At 39.4% G+C, this 16849-nt stretch overlaps 1 protein-coding gene across 4 annotated transcripts in view; it reads left to right on the top strand.

The window, feature by feature from the left end:
* The window catches only part of SLC16A7 (solute carrier family 16 member 7), a 148123-nt gene that overhangs the window by 85458 nt on the left and 45816 nt on the right, over nt 1-16849 (top strand). For 3 of the 4 annotated variants that reach the window (XM_073327956.2, XM_073327957.1, XM_073327959.1), the window contains exon 2: nt 3526-3764. In XM_073327956.2, the coding sequence (XP_073184057.1) occupies nt 3551-3764 (214 nt within the window). In that variant the 5' untranslated portion in view covers nt 3526-3550. Of the gene's footprint in view, nt 1-1111; nt 1164-3525; nt 3765-16849 lie in introns of all 4 variants that reach the window. The other variant, XM_073327958.2, reaches the window with a different exon arrangement.

Below are 16849 nucleotides of genomic sequence, written 5' to 3'. Positions count from 1 at the left end.
GGCAAGTTATTTATCCTCTCTGTACATTAGTTTCCCCATCTGTAAAAGGGATAACGAGGCATTGTGAAGCTTAATGCACACATTTTTGCAAAGCCCTTTGTTATCCTTGGCTCATCCTACAGGTTTGGAATGCACTGGACACATGCCAAGTATTAATGTTATTGTACCTTAATTAAGGGCAGATTTTTCATGTCCCAACTTCTTTCCACCACAGATGAATGGCTACCTAATCAAACACAAAGGAGTTGCAAGCCTACTTTGGTTTAAAAAAACCTCCCAAACTTAAAAACATTTACTGTTAGATACACATGAAAGCAAAACTGCAACTCACCATAAAACTAGAGTCTCTGTAAACATGAGAAAGACAAACCTTTTCAAAATATTTCTTGACAAGCTGTTGATGGTTCATATTGGCAGTGGGCAACTGCAGAATATTAATAAAGTACTGGGAGAAGAACAATCTGAACATGTTGGTCATGACTGACCGAAAGCTGAAGTGCATGATATCAAGATGCATTATTTTTCTCTAGTTATTGGTCTTAATTTGTCCTCGTTACTGCAATATTTTCTTTCTTTCTTTCTTTCTTTCAGTGGCTTTCATTGGCACTAACTTTTGACATTGAACCATCCACAGAGATGGACTGAACTTTTGCCCAGTTGATTTTCTTCGTGGCTAGAAATTAGATTCCAGTGAGCAAAGTGAAATCTAGATAACTGTGCTTAGCACAATAGGGTCCTGGCCCATAGGGGCAAAGAACAGGCAGAGCCAGCCCAACACCTGGTGGAAAAGCCTATGCAATGGATGAATTTCCTGGGGGTTTATGTTTTTGTAGGGTACGAAAACTATATTTGTTCAACTTTTTCTCAGTGATGTGATGGTAGTGATCTTTAAACAGGTATATTTTATTTTTTTAAATGGAGGACTTACTCAGTTTATCACTTTAAATTGTGTTACAATATGGACTTAAAAGTTGATGGTGTATAGACTGCATTGGTATAATTTTAGTTTGGGATAAAATGTTGATACATTAATCTGAAATATCTTCAGATCAAACTGATGAAATATAGGAAAATAGATTCATGTCTGAATTTTTTTAATGTGTATTTGTAGGATCTGTCCAAAAAGTTTGTCAGCAGAGGAAGGAAATTGTGATCAGTGGCAGGTAGGAATCTCCGCAATTACCCTGTAGTACACCCTCAGTTGGTCTACCTATAGGAATGAAGTAGTGTATTTAATGCTAAACTGAGTTTGTTTTCTGGATGCTTAGAAGTGGGATTAATAAATTAGCATGTCTTCTGGATGGCCAGGAGAATTTTTATTTATTTATTTATTTTTTATTTTAGCATTTCAGACCCTGATTCAACAAGGCACTTAATCATAGGCATAAGTGCTTTGCTGAAGTTAAACCTCAACTAGCAATCTATGAGGTTAGAAAAAACTCTTTGTCCCCATTGTCCAAATTCTTTATTTCTTTCAAATAAAGGACCTGATTCTCCTCTCACTCCAGTGTAACTCAGTGGAGTCACATGAAAGTAAAACAGGATAAGTAAGATCAGAATAAGGTCCAAGGTCTTGTCTTGTACTTTGTGTATATTATGTGCTGTATGTTTGTAACAGATACCTATTCCTGCCAAAACCAGGCATGTCTGATGTGATGCAAAAGCCAAATTATTTGGGCTTTTCCAACTTTGCATAGGAGCCAAATATATTTTTGTTCGATTTAGCTCGTGGAGGTCTCTTATTACAGAGGTGATGTTTACAATCATCTTGGAGAATCTTGGAGTGCTGTGACTTTATGTATGGGCTAGGCTGGTAATAGGTAATCTTAAAGACAACCCTATGGTTTTTTTCTAACATATACTGTATGCATTGCTATGTGCACTTTACTATGGGTGTACTCAAAGCATACTGCAGAGAGATTAATTTAAGCTAACACAGTTCATTTTTTACTTTTTGCTAAAGGTAATCATATCACTGCCACCACTGATACAATTTGCTATGAGAAATCTGAGCAGTCTTTAAGTGGCATGGAAAAAAATCACATGGAGATCCATTGGCAAAAGTATGCATAATGGAAACCTACACATAGTTCTGGGTTCGTAACTTTGGTTGGTGGTACAGAGATGATCACTTGAGCTTAAAACAGAGCTGAAATGCCCAAAAAGGAACAGAAGGAGAGGGTGGAAGCTTTATTGCATGCTCTCTACATGTTCTGGAAATGCACAGAAGTAAACACTGAATGACTGGTGCTCTATGTTTTTAGGGTCGGGAGATGCCTGGTGGGAGGATGGCAGGACTGGGAAGCAGACACTCTATCCAACATGTTCTCCACTGACACAAGTTGATTTCTAAGCAGGATGTGGATGGTCTTAGTGTTCAGATACCAGATGAGCAAAGTATAAACCTTAATTGGACAGGGGGTTGATTTGATTTGTCCATTAATTCTTGGGCTCCATAGTGTTTGCTGGTTGCACCTGTTATCCCTCCCATAAGAGGAACATGAAGTGGTATATCTGTAAGATTTGACTCCTGAAGCTTTCTACAAAATAAAATTATTAGTTGTTAAAAGTTTGAGCCATTTATTCTCTTGGTGAAAAACTTTGCTCTGATATCCTCACAGCAATTGACTTTAAGACTCTGCCACCTATACATGTTCAGAACGCTCTTTGACATCAGTAGGAATTCTGTGTATGTAAGAAAAGCAAAGTATTACAGTCAAGTTCTGTAATGTGCATCTGAAAGAAGCACTGTATTCTTATGAGTTGCAGCATACATCAAAGTATGCCAACAAACCTGTCTGAAAACTTCAAAAATAAACACGTCACAGAATCATAACTTTTTAAAACTTTTATGATGGATACACAGAGAATTTAAATCTGATTTGAAACTTAAAAAAAACCCATTTGCAGATAGTAAAAGTGAAGGAGATTTCAAATAGTGTTCAATTTAATAAAAGCATTTTTGGCAATTTGTTACTTGGTATTATTTCCCAAAGGCTTGTAAACTTTGAGTAGATGTTATTGAAATGGCATTTAGTAACAGTGGATTGCAACTTTTGAATTGAACCATCATTTACTATAGGGGTGAAATCAAGATTTACTTTATATTTTGACACCCGTGTTTGAATTAAAAGGGCAAATCCTTAAGACACTGGAGCTATGTCAGTTCCCACCAGCTGAGAATCTGGCCCAAAATGTCACTTTTCTATAAGTGATTAATTGCTAAATATAACTTCAGTGATTGGAATCAATAATCTGTAACAGTTACAAGGTACTTAATGGGATTCTCTGACTAACTATTGCCAAGTAATTCCCCCCCTCCCTCTAGGGTAGATATGGGTTTAAAGGCAAGTATTCATGCTATATCATCCCAAGCCTTCTAGTACAATTTGGGAGTTTGTTCTCTATTGTGATTATGATTTATAATCCGTTGCCATTATTATCAATAATATGCATTTGTTAAATTCAGTGTGCTAAAGCAAAAAGGTCGCTATTTGAAACATTATTTCTACTTTTCATTTACAGCCTAGCTTGAAAAGAAAGCCTGACAATGCCGCCAGCAACAACAGCACCACAATACGCACCCCCAGATGGAGGATGGGGCTGGGTTGTGGTCTTTGGGGCTTTTATCTCCATTGGATTTTCCTATGCATTCCCAAAAGCCATCACAGTGTTCTTCAAGGAAATTCAGGAGATCTTCCACACATCATATAGTGAGATAGCTTGGATATCATCGATTATGTTGGCTGTTATGTATGCAGGAGGTAAGGCATTTGAGAAACTAACAAATGGTATAGCTCTTTAGCGTTTTGTGTAGTCTTAAATAATGTAAAGTTAATTCCTGTTGCCTGCTTACACACTCACTCACCATACCCTGACTTATGGCATAGCTGTATCTACTCCACAGTTAAGGTTGCATCTATGTTTCCATCATGAACCCAATTATTTCACCAACCCCTGATCCTTTCTTAAATCTAAAAAGTAATATATGTCAGGGTTGGGTCTGGAACCAAGGTAAAGTTGTTCTACTATATTTGTCCATAACTGGACAAAAGGTTCCAACTTTGTCACTTTTTAGCCAAAAATACCTCCAAAAATCAATCACTCAATCAATCACACTAAAAACCATGCGCATAAAGGAGGGCAATAAAATTTAGTCTACCTGATTCATTGGTTCATCTAGTTCAAATGTAGGGCTTGATATTGCCAGGTGCTGAGCACTACAATGGGGTGCTGAGTGCTCTCATCTGCCAATGATGCTCAGGGCCTCAAAGTGTTCCCAGTACCAAACATTAGTTGATTGCACTTAAATTTAGAAAATTCTGATATTACTATCAAGTTTATGAGGCTAGCTGGCCCTCTGTTCCCCCTGTGGTCTCTCTGAGGGCACTTCCCCTGAGGTGTTAGACCTCTTGCCCTTACCTGTTTTGGATGGAATCTCATGATTATTCCACTCTTAGACCAAGATCCAGAGCAGTCCCCATGTATACCAGCTGCTTATCACCCTGCAGGTCCTACTGGGTTTCCGGCACCTCCATTTCCTCCCTTTGAGAATGGAATGGACAGTGAATAAATATTCCAAGACACCATGTTCTTGAAAACAAACAAATAACTGTATTTAAGATTAGAAAAAGATAATTATACATTAGGAAAAAAAGGACTAAAAATAAAACTTGTACACATGCCTATCTTATCTAAAGTACTACCATCCCATAATGGCACCCCTGTGGGTTGCTCTGTCTGAGTATCTCTCCACACCCTGGAGAGTGTGTTTTAAAACCCTGACTGGTTTCTTCACTCTCTTGGAGGCTTCTTTAAGTGCTAGTGGTCTTGGCCTTCCCAATCAAACTGGTACTGTAGGCTGTCCAGGGGACTAGTTCAGGGTTATCAGGGCCAGTAATTCTGGTATTGTCATTTAATGGCAATGGAAGCTGATAGGTGACTATCATAAGACATCTCCTCCTTCGTGTCTGGAATGTTCAGGATGGTTCTCTGTTGGGAAACACTTAGTCAAAATATATTTGTCCTGAAAATAGGCCAGAGGCAGATTAAGATATAGTATTCATAATTATTAAAGAGCACCCACATATTTCTCACAAGTGACACCTGAATAGTAATACAGCATGGTAATATCAGGCCCAATAAACTTAAAAAGTGATTGCTGGAGAGATACACTTTCATGTTTAACAAAGTAAGCTCCTAGTCCTTTTCCTTACAGATGTAGACCTCACAGCCTCTGACCTGGGATGTTCAGGGGCAGTGCTAGGACAGGAGATGGAGTATAGTCCTTTGTACCAGGCCTATTCTGGGCAAGGCTAGAGGCTCCTGTATTAGCCCCTGCTCCATGCAGAATCTGGGAGGTGCAAAAGTGTCTTAAAGCCATTTTTGCTTCCCTTTCCTCTTAGCTGTGCCTTCTGTCCTGGGCCTCCTGAGGGCGTGGAGTCTAACTGTTTGTAACATGCCCCTCTAATCACTGCAAAGTTTTGTAAAGGCAGATTTGTCCTGCAACCTTAAGTAAGTGTTTTGTTGCCTGGGATTAATGTTTAATTTACACAACCATCCATATAATCTCTCAGTTTGGCCCTTAATTATTAATAATTTGAATGCTAATTATATAATATTCAACAATGGAAGAGTTCATTTTAGGAGACCACAAAACAGAAAGAGTTTGTTTATGATACTTGTTAGGGGGCTTATTCCTTCACCCACTTACTTCCCTGGTCCTTCTCGCATGAACAGAGAGCAACAATATCCAAAGTCCAAAGGTGCAAACAATTCGACGTTTATTAGGGTGAACTTCCAGCAAGCATGATTTCAGTTTCCTTCCTTAGTGTCCCCCTTCCCAGCTCCGACACCACAGAGCCTTACCTGTGTCCCTGTTCCCATTCCCCCGCCTTAGCAAAACATGATTCCAATTTCCCCACCCCATTCCGTTCCCATTCCCTCTCTTAGCAAAACATGATTCCAATTCTCCATCCCCATTCCCTGTTCCCATTCCCCCCCCTTACTTCCTGATTGACTGCAGACTATATAGTAAAACTTGAGTTCTGCTTAGCTATACCTTAACCAATCATTTTCCTGAAATTTAACTAACCAATCCTAACATATTGTAACTTGATTATGTAACCAATTATATCCCACCACCTTAATTAGTTTACACCCAGCAAAATTAATTATACAGCAGACAGAAACAATCACAGAACCAGACAGAGACCATGCAAATAAACAATAGCAAAGTGGGAACTATAATGACAAAACAACACAGAAGTGAGGATTTCACATCCCAGCTATTGATAAGTGAGTTCTTGCCAGACAGGATGCTATCAAACTAAGTTTCCTTTTACATCTTCTAGGCACTTCCCTTTCTCTGGAGGCGATAGGCATTATCAGGACAGGATTGTATTCCTAACAGCCCAATAGCACCTTATTTCAATGTGACTAGTTTGGAATGTGAGGATGTGACCGTTCGCTTCCCAGATTATGGCTGCCTCTGCTGCTTAGCCTAAGCACAGGGCCTCAGTCTGCCACAGTAAGGGAAGGCTCTTACACCGGCAGACAGTGATTTTGATGGTTTCTTTTATACCTCTATAACTAGCCAAGTGATAAGAATACACCTATATTCTTAGAATATAGGCCTTTACAGACAGGCCTGAATTTCTATATCCTAACAATACTACCTATTTTTTATTTAGTATTTCTTTAAATCCAGTGTCCAACAACCTGATAATTTGCCATTCAGTCTAGACTAACCAACGTATACCTCAGTCAATGTAAATAACATCAGTACAAGAAAACTGTGTAAAGTTATTTTGATGTCTTATTACAATGCTAACAGTGAGCAACCCTGCCCAACATAAACTTTCTTTGAAGCCACAGCTACTGTATAACTGCTTCCTAAAAAATAAGCCATTTAGACAATCACTGGAAGAATATGAAATAGGCAAGAAAAACATTTGAGAAGGAAATCATTCTATTGTTTTTCCTTTCTGGATATGGCTATGTTTGCATTCTAGCATTTGATGTACTGTAATCTGAAATAAGTAGGAGGTACAAGCTGCACTGTTTACTATGAAGTGCACTAGGTATATCTAAAATGTTACTGGTACACTTTGTTCAGCATACTGCTAATTGAGGTAACCTGAAAAAAATCTTCTTAAGATCTGACATACTCATTATGGCTTAGCATTCTGCCTACTAATCATCTCAGTGGGGTCTTTGAGTAAGTTTGAATCTATTCAGAGGTTCTTTGCTTAGGGGCTGCACCCTCTTGCAGTAATTAGATGGCATCTGTGTCTCAGTAACAAGATATTAACTTACCTTTCAATGTTTGAAAAAAAATGAAAGTAATAAAAGACATCCAGTAAGGAGCTAAAAGAATGTTAATTATATTTATCACTTACTTCATACTTAGAATAAATGGCATTAAATTGCAGCAGACCATCTGGCAATCCATATGGTCTCCTGGAGTCCTGGTGAATTCCAGCAAAAAGGTCAAGCACAGTGTTCACCCTGTTAGGAAAGCACTAAGCAGAGGTGGCAAATAGTATAAATTAAATCAATATGAAACCCTTTTCCCCTCTCAATCCGATATAATGCACACTTGTATGCTTTTAACAATGAGCACATATATTGTGTTTCTTTTTAGTTAGTAAGTTATTTTCTGTTTGTTCAAGTTGATTAAATTGCCAACTCTGAAAACAATGTCTTCTGTGTGATCATCATGGTACATGGACAATGGGCAGCCAGTGGCAGTGAGAGCTCCCCATATTGTTCAGCCTGTGCAGACTGAATCATTCTCTTTGGAGAGGAGCAGTAATTCAGTCGCCATGGCAACTCATTCTTCTGCCTCTCTTGAGCAGAAACTGTCAATTGTGTTAAATTAAAGGTGATGGTTTTGTGATGGATTCCTGATCACAAGGGACTGAGATTGAGACCACCAAACTTATTTTACTGGAGGCCAAGACACAGGATGTTGTAGGGTTTATGTGTCAGTAGCTATAATGCAACTTATTTCTATCTACCTACCTACTTTTATATTTATATAACTATAGATAAATATATTAAACTTTGCTCTCTATTTATTTCATAAATTCACTTTTTACTTTACACAGCATTAACTGCCAAAAAGTGGCTGCAGTAAAACAGAAGGCTTCCTCCAAATGGTTGCCTTCTTAGGGGTCAATCTACTTCCCATTAAAGTCAATGGAAAGATTCTCATTGTCTGCAATAGAAGTTTGATAGGTCCCTTCGTGACAACTATGAAGCCAGTTCCATGTGACAGCTCAGTACACCCCAGACAAGTCTGACCCTATGTGTTAGTTTTCCTTGGGAAATAATATTTGTTTTTGCTATTAGATTCTGCTTTGCTACTGTTTTTTTTTTTTTCAGTGATAAGTTCCATGGTGGCCCAATAATGACTATTTAGGGTTCAGCACAGCAGAATGAAACATTTCTCTCAAAGAAAAGTGTTTTGGTATTTTATGGTTGTAATAGATAAATAAATAAATAAAAGTATGGCCATTTCTATGTACAACTTCAAAGTCCCCTTCCATTATTTGATAACTTTTCACAAGAAAACAGACAATACTATTGAGAGTAAGACAAAATGGTATCACATCTTTATTAATTAAAATATTCTTCCATCCCCACTCCCCACAGGTGTGCACTACTTAAAATTAAAGACCCACAGGCATGATAGAAAGGAATTGCAATAGATCATGGTGTCCTAGCCCAAACCAGAGTGGTGCTAAGTGCCCTTAACTCCCATTGTCTCAACTTCTACTTCAAAGGGAGTTGAAAGATCAGCATTTAGCAGGACTGAATCCCTTGAAGAGTTGCCCTAGTTCATCCAGAGAAGGATCCATTTCCATTCTAAGTGAAGTAATTTTTCGAAATAGATCATTTAAAAAGCACTTTATGATCCTTCTGGATGAAAGATGCTATAGAAACTTAAGTAATAATTGTGACAATTTCACACTAGATGAGCTCTGACAGTGGACAAAAAGTACAGTAGTTCACTTTTCTCATCTCTCTTTTCCCCATGTCTTAAGATATGTATGTTTTAGGTTACTTATTTTTATATAGCATCAAATTCTGAAAAGGTTTGTTCAGATGACAATTCAAAAATAACCTACAGACAAGTGCTCATCGTGTCTTTGTCAAATATTAATTGGGAAAATAACTTTTCATATGGTATGTTCAAAATAATTGCAATTTTACCTCAGTGGGTGTTTCAGTGATATTGCTGTGAAGACGAAATGGCATGCTCTATGGAAATGACAGTTTGCAAAATCCATGTAACACAAACAACAGATGACTGCATTTTTAACTTTTACACTAGTAATAGGTCCCTGTGATTTTTCTGTTGAAGTACTGAGAGGTTTTTCCTGATTTTTATAGAGCTTGGCACACAAATCTGAGTGGATGTGAAGAAGGTGATTGAGAAACTTTCCTGTTCTGACCTATATCCCTTGTTGTGAGGGACAAACCTATATTCCCCACCAGAATATGCAAAGTGTTGAATTTTAATAACCTAATTTAAAGTGTCATTGAAAACAGAATGTATCAACTTTCCAAATGCCTCATGGGCATGAGGGAATAGTTCACATTTAGTTTAAAATATATGTACAACATCTATGTCAAGTTAATTTGAGACTGCAGATAAAGGAAAGGGAGTCATAATGAGCTGACACAAGAACAGAGAATTGTGAATCTCATTAACAAACTGAGACAAATACAAGAAAAGAAGTTTCAAGAGTAACAAAAATAGTATAAACTTACAGTAGCTTAATTTAAAAAAAAAGACTTGCAGACAATGAGAAGCCTGAAAAATCCTTCATAGGCCAGTATAACCTCTTCTTCCTATGCCACTTCCAAGACTTTGCTAATAAGATTGAGGGTGTACTCTGTAGGACAGTTTTCTAAGTACTGTCATAGCAATCCTCCTCCGAAATCCTCAAGCTTTCCTAATGCACAGAAAACACTTATTTAACTGGACGCAGGAAGAAAGATGCAAAAAGGGCCCTCACTGGTGACTTTTTTAATGTTGCTGTTTTCAGACTACTCTAAACATGTGGATGAGCTCAGTCTACTATTTTTCCTTTCTTGTCAGTCTTCATGTTGGGCTCAGATTCAATAATAATAATTTCTCCCTGGGGTCGCTTGAGCTTCCCCTGGGAAGCCAGCCTCACAGTTAGGAATATGCTGCTATGGAGAGAAATACCATTTGATTTCATATTATAATGTTATAATTATAAGTATTATAATGTTTACCATAATTCTAAATAATTGCTTTAGAAACATTAAAATGTCACAAAACTATCTCCCCCGCAACCCTCCTTCCCCCAAATTTGTGATAAATGACAATATAGTGTATACCATAAAATATATTTTCAAGTTAAATTCTTTACGTGGCATGCATTATTCAAACCACTCACATTTAAATACATCCATGTAACATGAATTATTTTATTTATCATTCAGCAGAGCAACTACTTTAATCTCTAACCAGTTTTACTTGCTTTATCTTTTTTTCTTTTTTTTTTTTAAAGCTGGGCACTTATATCAGCAAAGCGCTAATACTATCAGTGTTGCTATCCAAAAATAAAGATTCTTTATTCCTGCCCCAAGTTTTTCGGAGTAACCAGTCACTGAAAAACAATAATAAATAGAATACACCATAAAGTACAGTCTCTGAGGGACTAAAACCTTTGGTTTGTTTAAGATAGATATCAAGGGACAAATTTTGTCCTTTGATATGTGCATTCAACTTGTAAAGCATGCTTACTTTGTGTGTACTAATAATATTGGATTAGTTCCCACAATGGTTCATCATATCAAGGATCATACAATGCTTATATTTATGATAAGTGTGTCATAGGACTCAAAAGGTCAAGAAACAATGGTGTAGCACATATGGAATCCTGAGATACTTAGGCAGACACCCAAGAAAGTACAATGGGGAAGGAAAAGTCTATCTAGTCCTGCTGTGTATACTATTGTAATCATATTGCCACACTAAATGAAATAATAAACTTAATGTTTTACAATGTACCTATTATAAAGCATAACTATTCCATTGTTTTGGAATTAGAAAGAAATATTTGTCTGTTTATTTTTCAAGCGTATATTCCAGTGGAACAGAGTTGAATAGAGGCTCATTTGTAAGATATTTCCAAGTCAGAGTCAAATAGCAGTTATTATTCAGAAGAATCCTACTGTAGTTCATAAATATATGTGGTTGATAGTGGAAACAAGTAGATTATGGACTTATTAGCGAGAGATGGGTACTGATCCTAAGGGAACTCCAAAATACAAACAATGAGACAGTGTTGACCTGGGTTCTGAGACTAATGTATCAGTTAATTTAATTAACTAGTTTTCAAGCTCTGTGGGGAGGTCACATGCAGTATCTACTGCAAAAGGTTTCTCTATTCAATCAAAACCTTCTTGTGTCGTTTATTTAGTACTCTGTTAATTTTAAATTCACCTTTGCCAAACGATCAATTATAACTGCTTATTTAAAAGCAAATTTTGCATTTTTTTCCCTCTCAGAATTTCAGGAGTAACAGGGAACATGACCAGTCCCCCCTCCTCCCCCCACTCCTGTCCCTACTAATTTTGGCAAGCTATTTTTTTTCCCAAAGTCAAAAACCAGTGAAGCAGTTGCACTACAGATTTGCATTAAGTTTATTCAGATGAGGAAATATTTCTTCTAGCTATATTAGCTTTGACAAGCAGATCAAAGAATGTGATTAAACTAGACGACTTTGTTGTGAAAAAAGATGTTGGTTTCTTCACTTAATTCTAACACCCCTTACAACAGCTTCCCTCCTGACAACATCTGCGAGCAACATGCTCTGTTCTGATATCTCTGTATAAAACTTTGAAGTGATTATAATCAAATGCATTGATTTTACAAAATTTACAATTTAATTGTTCTCTTTAAATTCCCGCTATTATGATGGTTTATATTACATTACCAATAGAGACCCCAATTGATATCAGGGCCTCATTGTGCTAGGTGCTGTACGCTAAAAGACAGACCCGTCCCCAAAGACCTTACAATCTAAGTAGGACAAGACAGACGCAGGGGTAGAAAGGAAGTATTATTATACCCATTTTACAGATAGGGAACTGAGGCAGAGATTAAATGGCGCAAGGTGCCACAGGAAATCTGTGGCAGAACAATGGTTTAACCCAAATCTCCTGAGTCACAAAGTTTTGTCAGCATAGCTACATCAGTTAGGGGTATGATGAGATGTGATTTGTGACTGACATCATTGTGCTGGAAAAAGCCCCTTGGGTAGAAGCTGTTATACTGGTAAAACTGCACTTTTGCTGGTATATCTTATTTTGGCTGGGGAGCTGGAATAAGCTATACCAGCAAAAATGCAGTTTTGGTAGTATAAGCTGTATCCACCGTAGGAACAGTTTGCTGAGACAGCATATGAGTATAGCTATGCTGGCGAAGCTTTCCAAGTGTAGACCTGACCCTGGTCTAGTACCTTATCCACAAGACCAACTTTTCGCACTGTGAAGTTCTGCACACATTGTTAGCAAGCAGAGCTTCTGGTGCATTAAACAATAATCAAATATGGTATTTGATACTACATTTTGTATCCTGCATATCATTTAACAATGTTTCTCTGTCAATGCCACAGCTTTATCAATTGTGAGACCAGTTGTGGTGCCATTACAATTTGCTAGCGCTCATAAAGTTATCCACTTATATACATTTTTTTTTGCTGAAGTTGTTCACTGAGCAGTTGTTCTTTACAAATATAATTTCCCTTAATATAGCTTGCCTAAATCACATCACCCACTAAATAATATCTCAACTGGATGTATTTCCTGATTAATCCAAATGAACTGCCAAGTTTACACTCTTTTGTAGTTGATTGATCAACTGAAGCTTGAAATCTGTGGATCTGTCATCAGTTCTTCTGCTTACTGTGTGCTTTAAAAGTTGAATATACTTCAGTTTTTTTGCAGCAGGTCCCCAGGCATTTCCCTGTAAAAGTCACTATCCGCTGGCCATATTAACTCTTCTCTGACGGTATGAGGCACCCTACGTTTTGCAGTTCTGTGTGTCGCCTTCTTTGCCTTTCCAGAAACAGGAATGGATTGAGTGAACATTTTCTTCCTTTATAAGAATAAGCTTTTTACCTCTGTGGAAATACTAATTTGACTTGGATTTTATCTCCACCTTGTATGTTCCTTAATGCTAGAATGTGTTTGGCCGTTAAGCATGTGAACAATAGAGGAAGGCATAATGAATTTCCTCACCATACCCAGTCTGCATAAGAGCCAGACACCATAGACCAGAGGTGGGAAAACTACAGCCTACGGCTCACGGCCCACATCCGGCCTGCGGGACCCTCCTGCCCAGCCCCTGTTCTCCTGGCCCAAGAGACTAGCCCTCGGCCCCTCCCCTGCTGTTCCCCCTCCCCCGCAGCCTCAGCTCATTGCACTGCTCACTGCTCTGGGCAGCAGAGCTGTGAGCTCTTGCTGGGCAGTGCAGCTGCAGAGCCGCAGCCTGACCTGGTGCTCTGTGCTGCGTGGTGGCGTGGCTGGCTCCAGCTGGGCGGCGCAGCTGCCTGTCCTGGTGCTCTGGGCGGTGCTGCTGTAGCGCCATCAGCCACCGTTGCTCCAGGCAGCACGGTAAGGGGGCAGGGAGGAGGGGCGGGAGGTTGGATAGAGGGCAGGGAAGTTCGGGGGGGTGGTCAGGGGCAGGGGTGTGGATACAGGGTGGGGAGGGGTGGTCAGAGGGCAGAGAATGGGGGTTGAATGGGGGCAGGTGTCCTGGGGGTGGGAGGCAGGAATGAGAGGAGGGGTTGGATGGGACAGCGGGGGGCAGTCAGGGGCAGGGGTTCCAGGGACAGGGAGCGGGGCGGGGAGTAGGGGGTGCATGGGGCAGGAGTCCCAGGGGGGCCGTCAGGAGACAAGGGGGGTTGGATGGGGCAGGAGACCCGAGGAGGAGGGCATCAGGAGGCGAGAAGCAGTGGGGGGTCGGATAGGAGATGGGGTCCGGGCCACGTCTGGCTGTTTGGGGCGGCACAGCCTCCCCTAACCGGCTCTCCATACAATTTCAGAAACCCGGTGTGGCCCTTGGGCCAAAATGTTTGCCCACCCCTGCCATAGTCTCTGTGACCAGGGGAGCACAGGGATTGCTCCCTATTTTCCAAGGGGCACACATTGCCCTAAATGGTCAGAGAGAAAGTGGCACAGCCCTTTTGCAATGGCCTGCTTGGCAGGATTGGCACAAGTGAGAGAATGAGCTTGAAGCGGTGTAGCTGTGGGTGTGCCCTCCCCAGGTGTAGGAGAAATCAAGGAAGAATTTTGTCTCCTCAAGGTAGAATCCCTCCCTGAACTTCTCCCAGGGTGGTTTTGCTCTGAACTACTCCTTCAGTTGGTCTGTGCCTAAATGGCACAATTAATCCCTGCAGCCACATTTTTCAAACGTGAATGTCTAATGTTAAGCATCTTAAATTGATGTTTACACATCTAATTAAAATGGTTCTGATTTTCACAGGTGCTATGATTTAATTCCCTAATTGCTGCACAGAGATGCTATTTGTAGAGATATTAGAGAATTCCTTTGCAGAAACCAGGCAGTTTAGGAGGGAATGGAGACACCATAATTTCTATGCTGGAGATGGGAGTGAACTGCATAAAGTTTTAAAGGTAGAAAAGAACAAACATAGCTTTATTATGGTGAGACTACGGTCCTTGTTTGCTTTCTGGACCTCTGCCCAGCAAAGAGCAGTAAAAGGAAAGAACTAACACTGGGATATAAATACTCTATTGATGGTGAGTCTGGCTGTGTGCTATGTTTGATGAATCTGCAGGTGATTGTCAAATTGAAACCTATGCATTCTGGGATATTTAGTGCTGGGTGGATAAAAATCAATTAAAAATAAATTAGATGTTTTTGTTTGTTGAAATGGGATTTTTTTAAATTTAAGTTAAATACGGGTTTAGTTTTTAAAAAATAAAACTATTTTAAAATTAACTTGGAAATTCACAACCCATGTTAAGGCCTAAACTTCTTATAGTATATTAAAATAATTTAAATTAAATACAAAAATAATATTAAGTAGTCCTTGTTTGCCACCAAGTTTTCCCACATTTCCCATCTGTCCTAGAGCTAATGAAGAGCTCTGTGAGGCTTGGAAGTTTCTCTCTTTCACCAACAGAAGTTGATCCAGTAAAAGATATTACCTCACCGACCTTGTCTCTCTAATATCCTGGGACCAACACTGCTACAGCTACAACAACCAAGTTTTAAAGTCAAACCACTGAACTGGTGGAAGTCATCAGCTAAGTGCCTGGAGCCAGAGCTCATTAGTGCTAAATCAGCTTTAGAAAGCAATGGCCTCTTCTGAGTTATAAAGAGAATATTTTCTTCATTTCATCTCAGTAATGTAGTTCAGTTCAATGTCTAGTTAATTCAAAGATAAGAAACCAATTGGGAATTGAAGAAAGCAAGAATCTATGAATAAAAACTAGATGTGAGAGGATGAGGTCCTCTAGTTCTGAAATCTTGAAGGACATAGTGACCAGAAACAATCATTTTCCTTCACTAACAACAGATAATCCTTCCTTTGTTCAGTAAATGAGTTCATTTTAAATACACAGCAAGTATCAGGGCTGGCCTTACCATGAGGCCAACTGAGGCGGCTGCCTCAGGTGCCAGACTGTGGGGGGCTACCACTAGGACCCAGAGTGTAGAAAATGGTGTCTGCTGCTGGTGCATATGTATTCTCTCTGCTCTAGATGCACAGAGATGGTGGAGTGCTGTGCTGGAGGAAGGAGGGCTTAGTGTCATGACATACTGTTTGAAATAAATGTTGTAAGCAAGAGACTCCAAGGTATTGACCTTGATCTATCTGGAGCAATGGAACAACTGGACAAAGCAAAGTCATACCTACAGTCTTACCGGTCAGATGAGGGATTTCAAAACGTTCTGAAGAGTGCACAGAAGTTAGCAGAGGAACTTCACACTGAAGCTATTTTCCCACCCATTCAAGAATACAAGTCACTGAAGAAGACAACATTTTGATTACGAGGCATGAGATAATCCCATAAGAGACCCCAAACAACAATTCAAAGTTGAATTCTTTAACCAGGTGCTAGATTATGCAATACAGTCAGTTGAAGAACGTTTCATGTAGCTCAAGGAACACAGCAGTGTATTTGGGATGTTGTATGATATTCCAAAACTCCTCATTATACCTGAAGAAGACCTACACCAGCAATGCAGGGCACTAGTGACAGGGTTGACACATGATGACATGCGCGATATTGATGCGAGTGATTTAGGTGATGAACTAAAAGCCCTTTCAAGATACATTTCAGCAGGATCAAATCCAAAGGCTGTTCTGAAATATATGTGCACAAATAAGATGACCACCCTCTTTCCAAATGCTTTTGTTGCTCTGCGCATACTTCTAACACTTCCTGTAACAGTTGCCAGTGGAGAATGCAGCTTCTCCAAGCTGAAGTTAATAAAAACGCTCCACAATGAGACAGGAGAGGCTGGTCGGCCTTGCAACCATCTCAGTAGAGCATGAGCTGGCCCAGACTGTGGACCTTCAGGAAGCAGTTCAAATCTTTGCAACCAAAAAGGCACGGAAAGTACCACATTGATTATTCAAACAGATAAAAATGCCAGTGTTTACTATGCGGACAAGAAAAGTTACATTTGCTGCTCAGGCATTTGAAAGTTAAGTGTTACTTAAAATTTTTGAACAAGGCATTTTAAGTTGTTAGTTCTTCTTTATTGGGGTAGGTAGCAGAGCAGTATGATGAGAGGAGTAGAACAGGAAGAAGGCAGAATTGAGACCTT

Source organism: Lepidochelys kempii, chromosome 1, assembly GCF_965140285.1.
Source record: "Lepidochelys kempii isolate rLepKem1 chromosome 1, rLepKem1.hap1, whole genome shotgun sequence".
Classification (NCBI taxonomy): Eukaryota; Metazoa; Chordata; order Testudines; family Cheloniidae; genus Lepidochelys; species Lepidochelys kempii.
The sequence above is the reverse complement of the archived record's forward strand: the minus strand, read 5'-3'. Positions and strand labels throughout refer to the sequence as shown.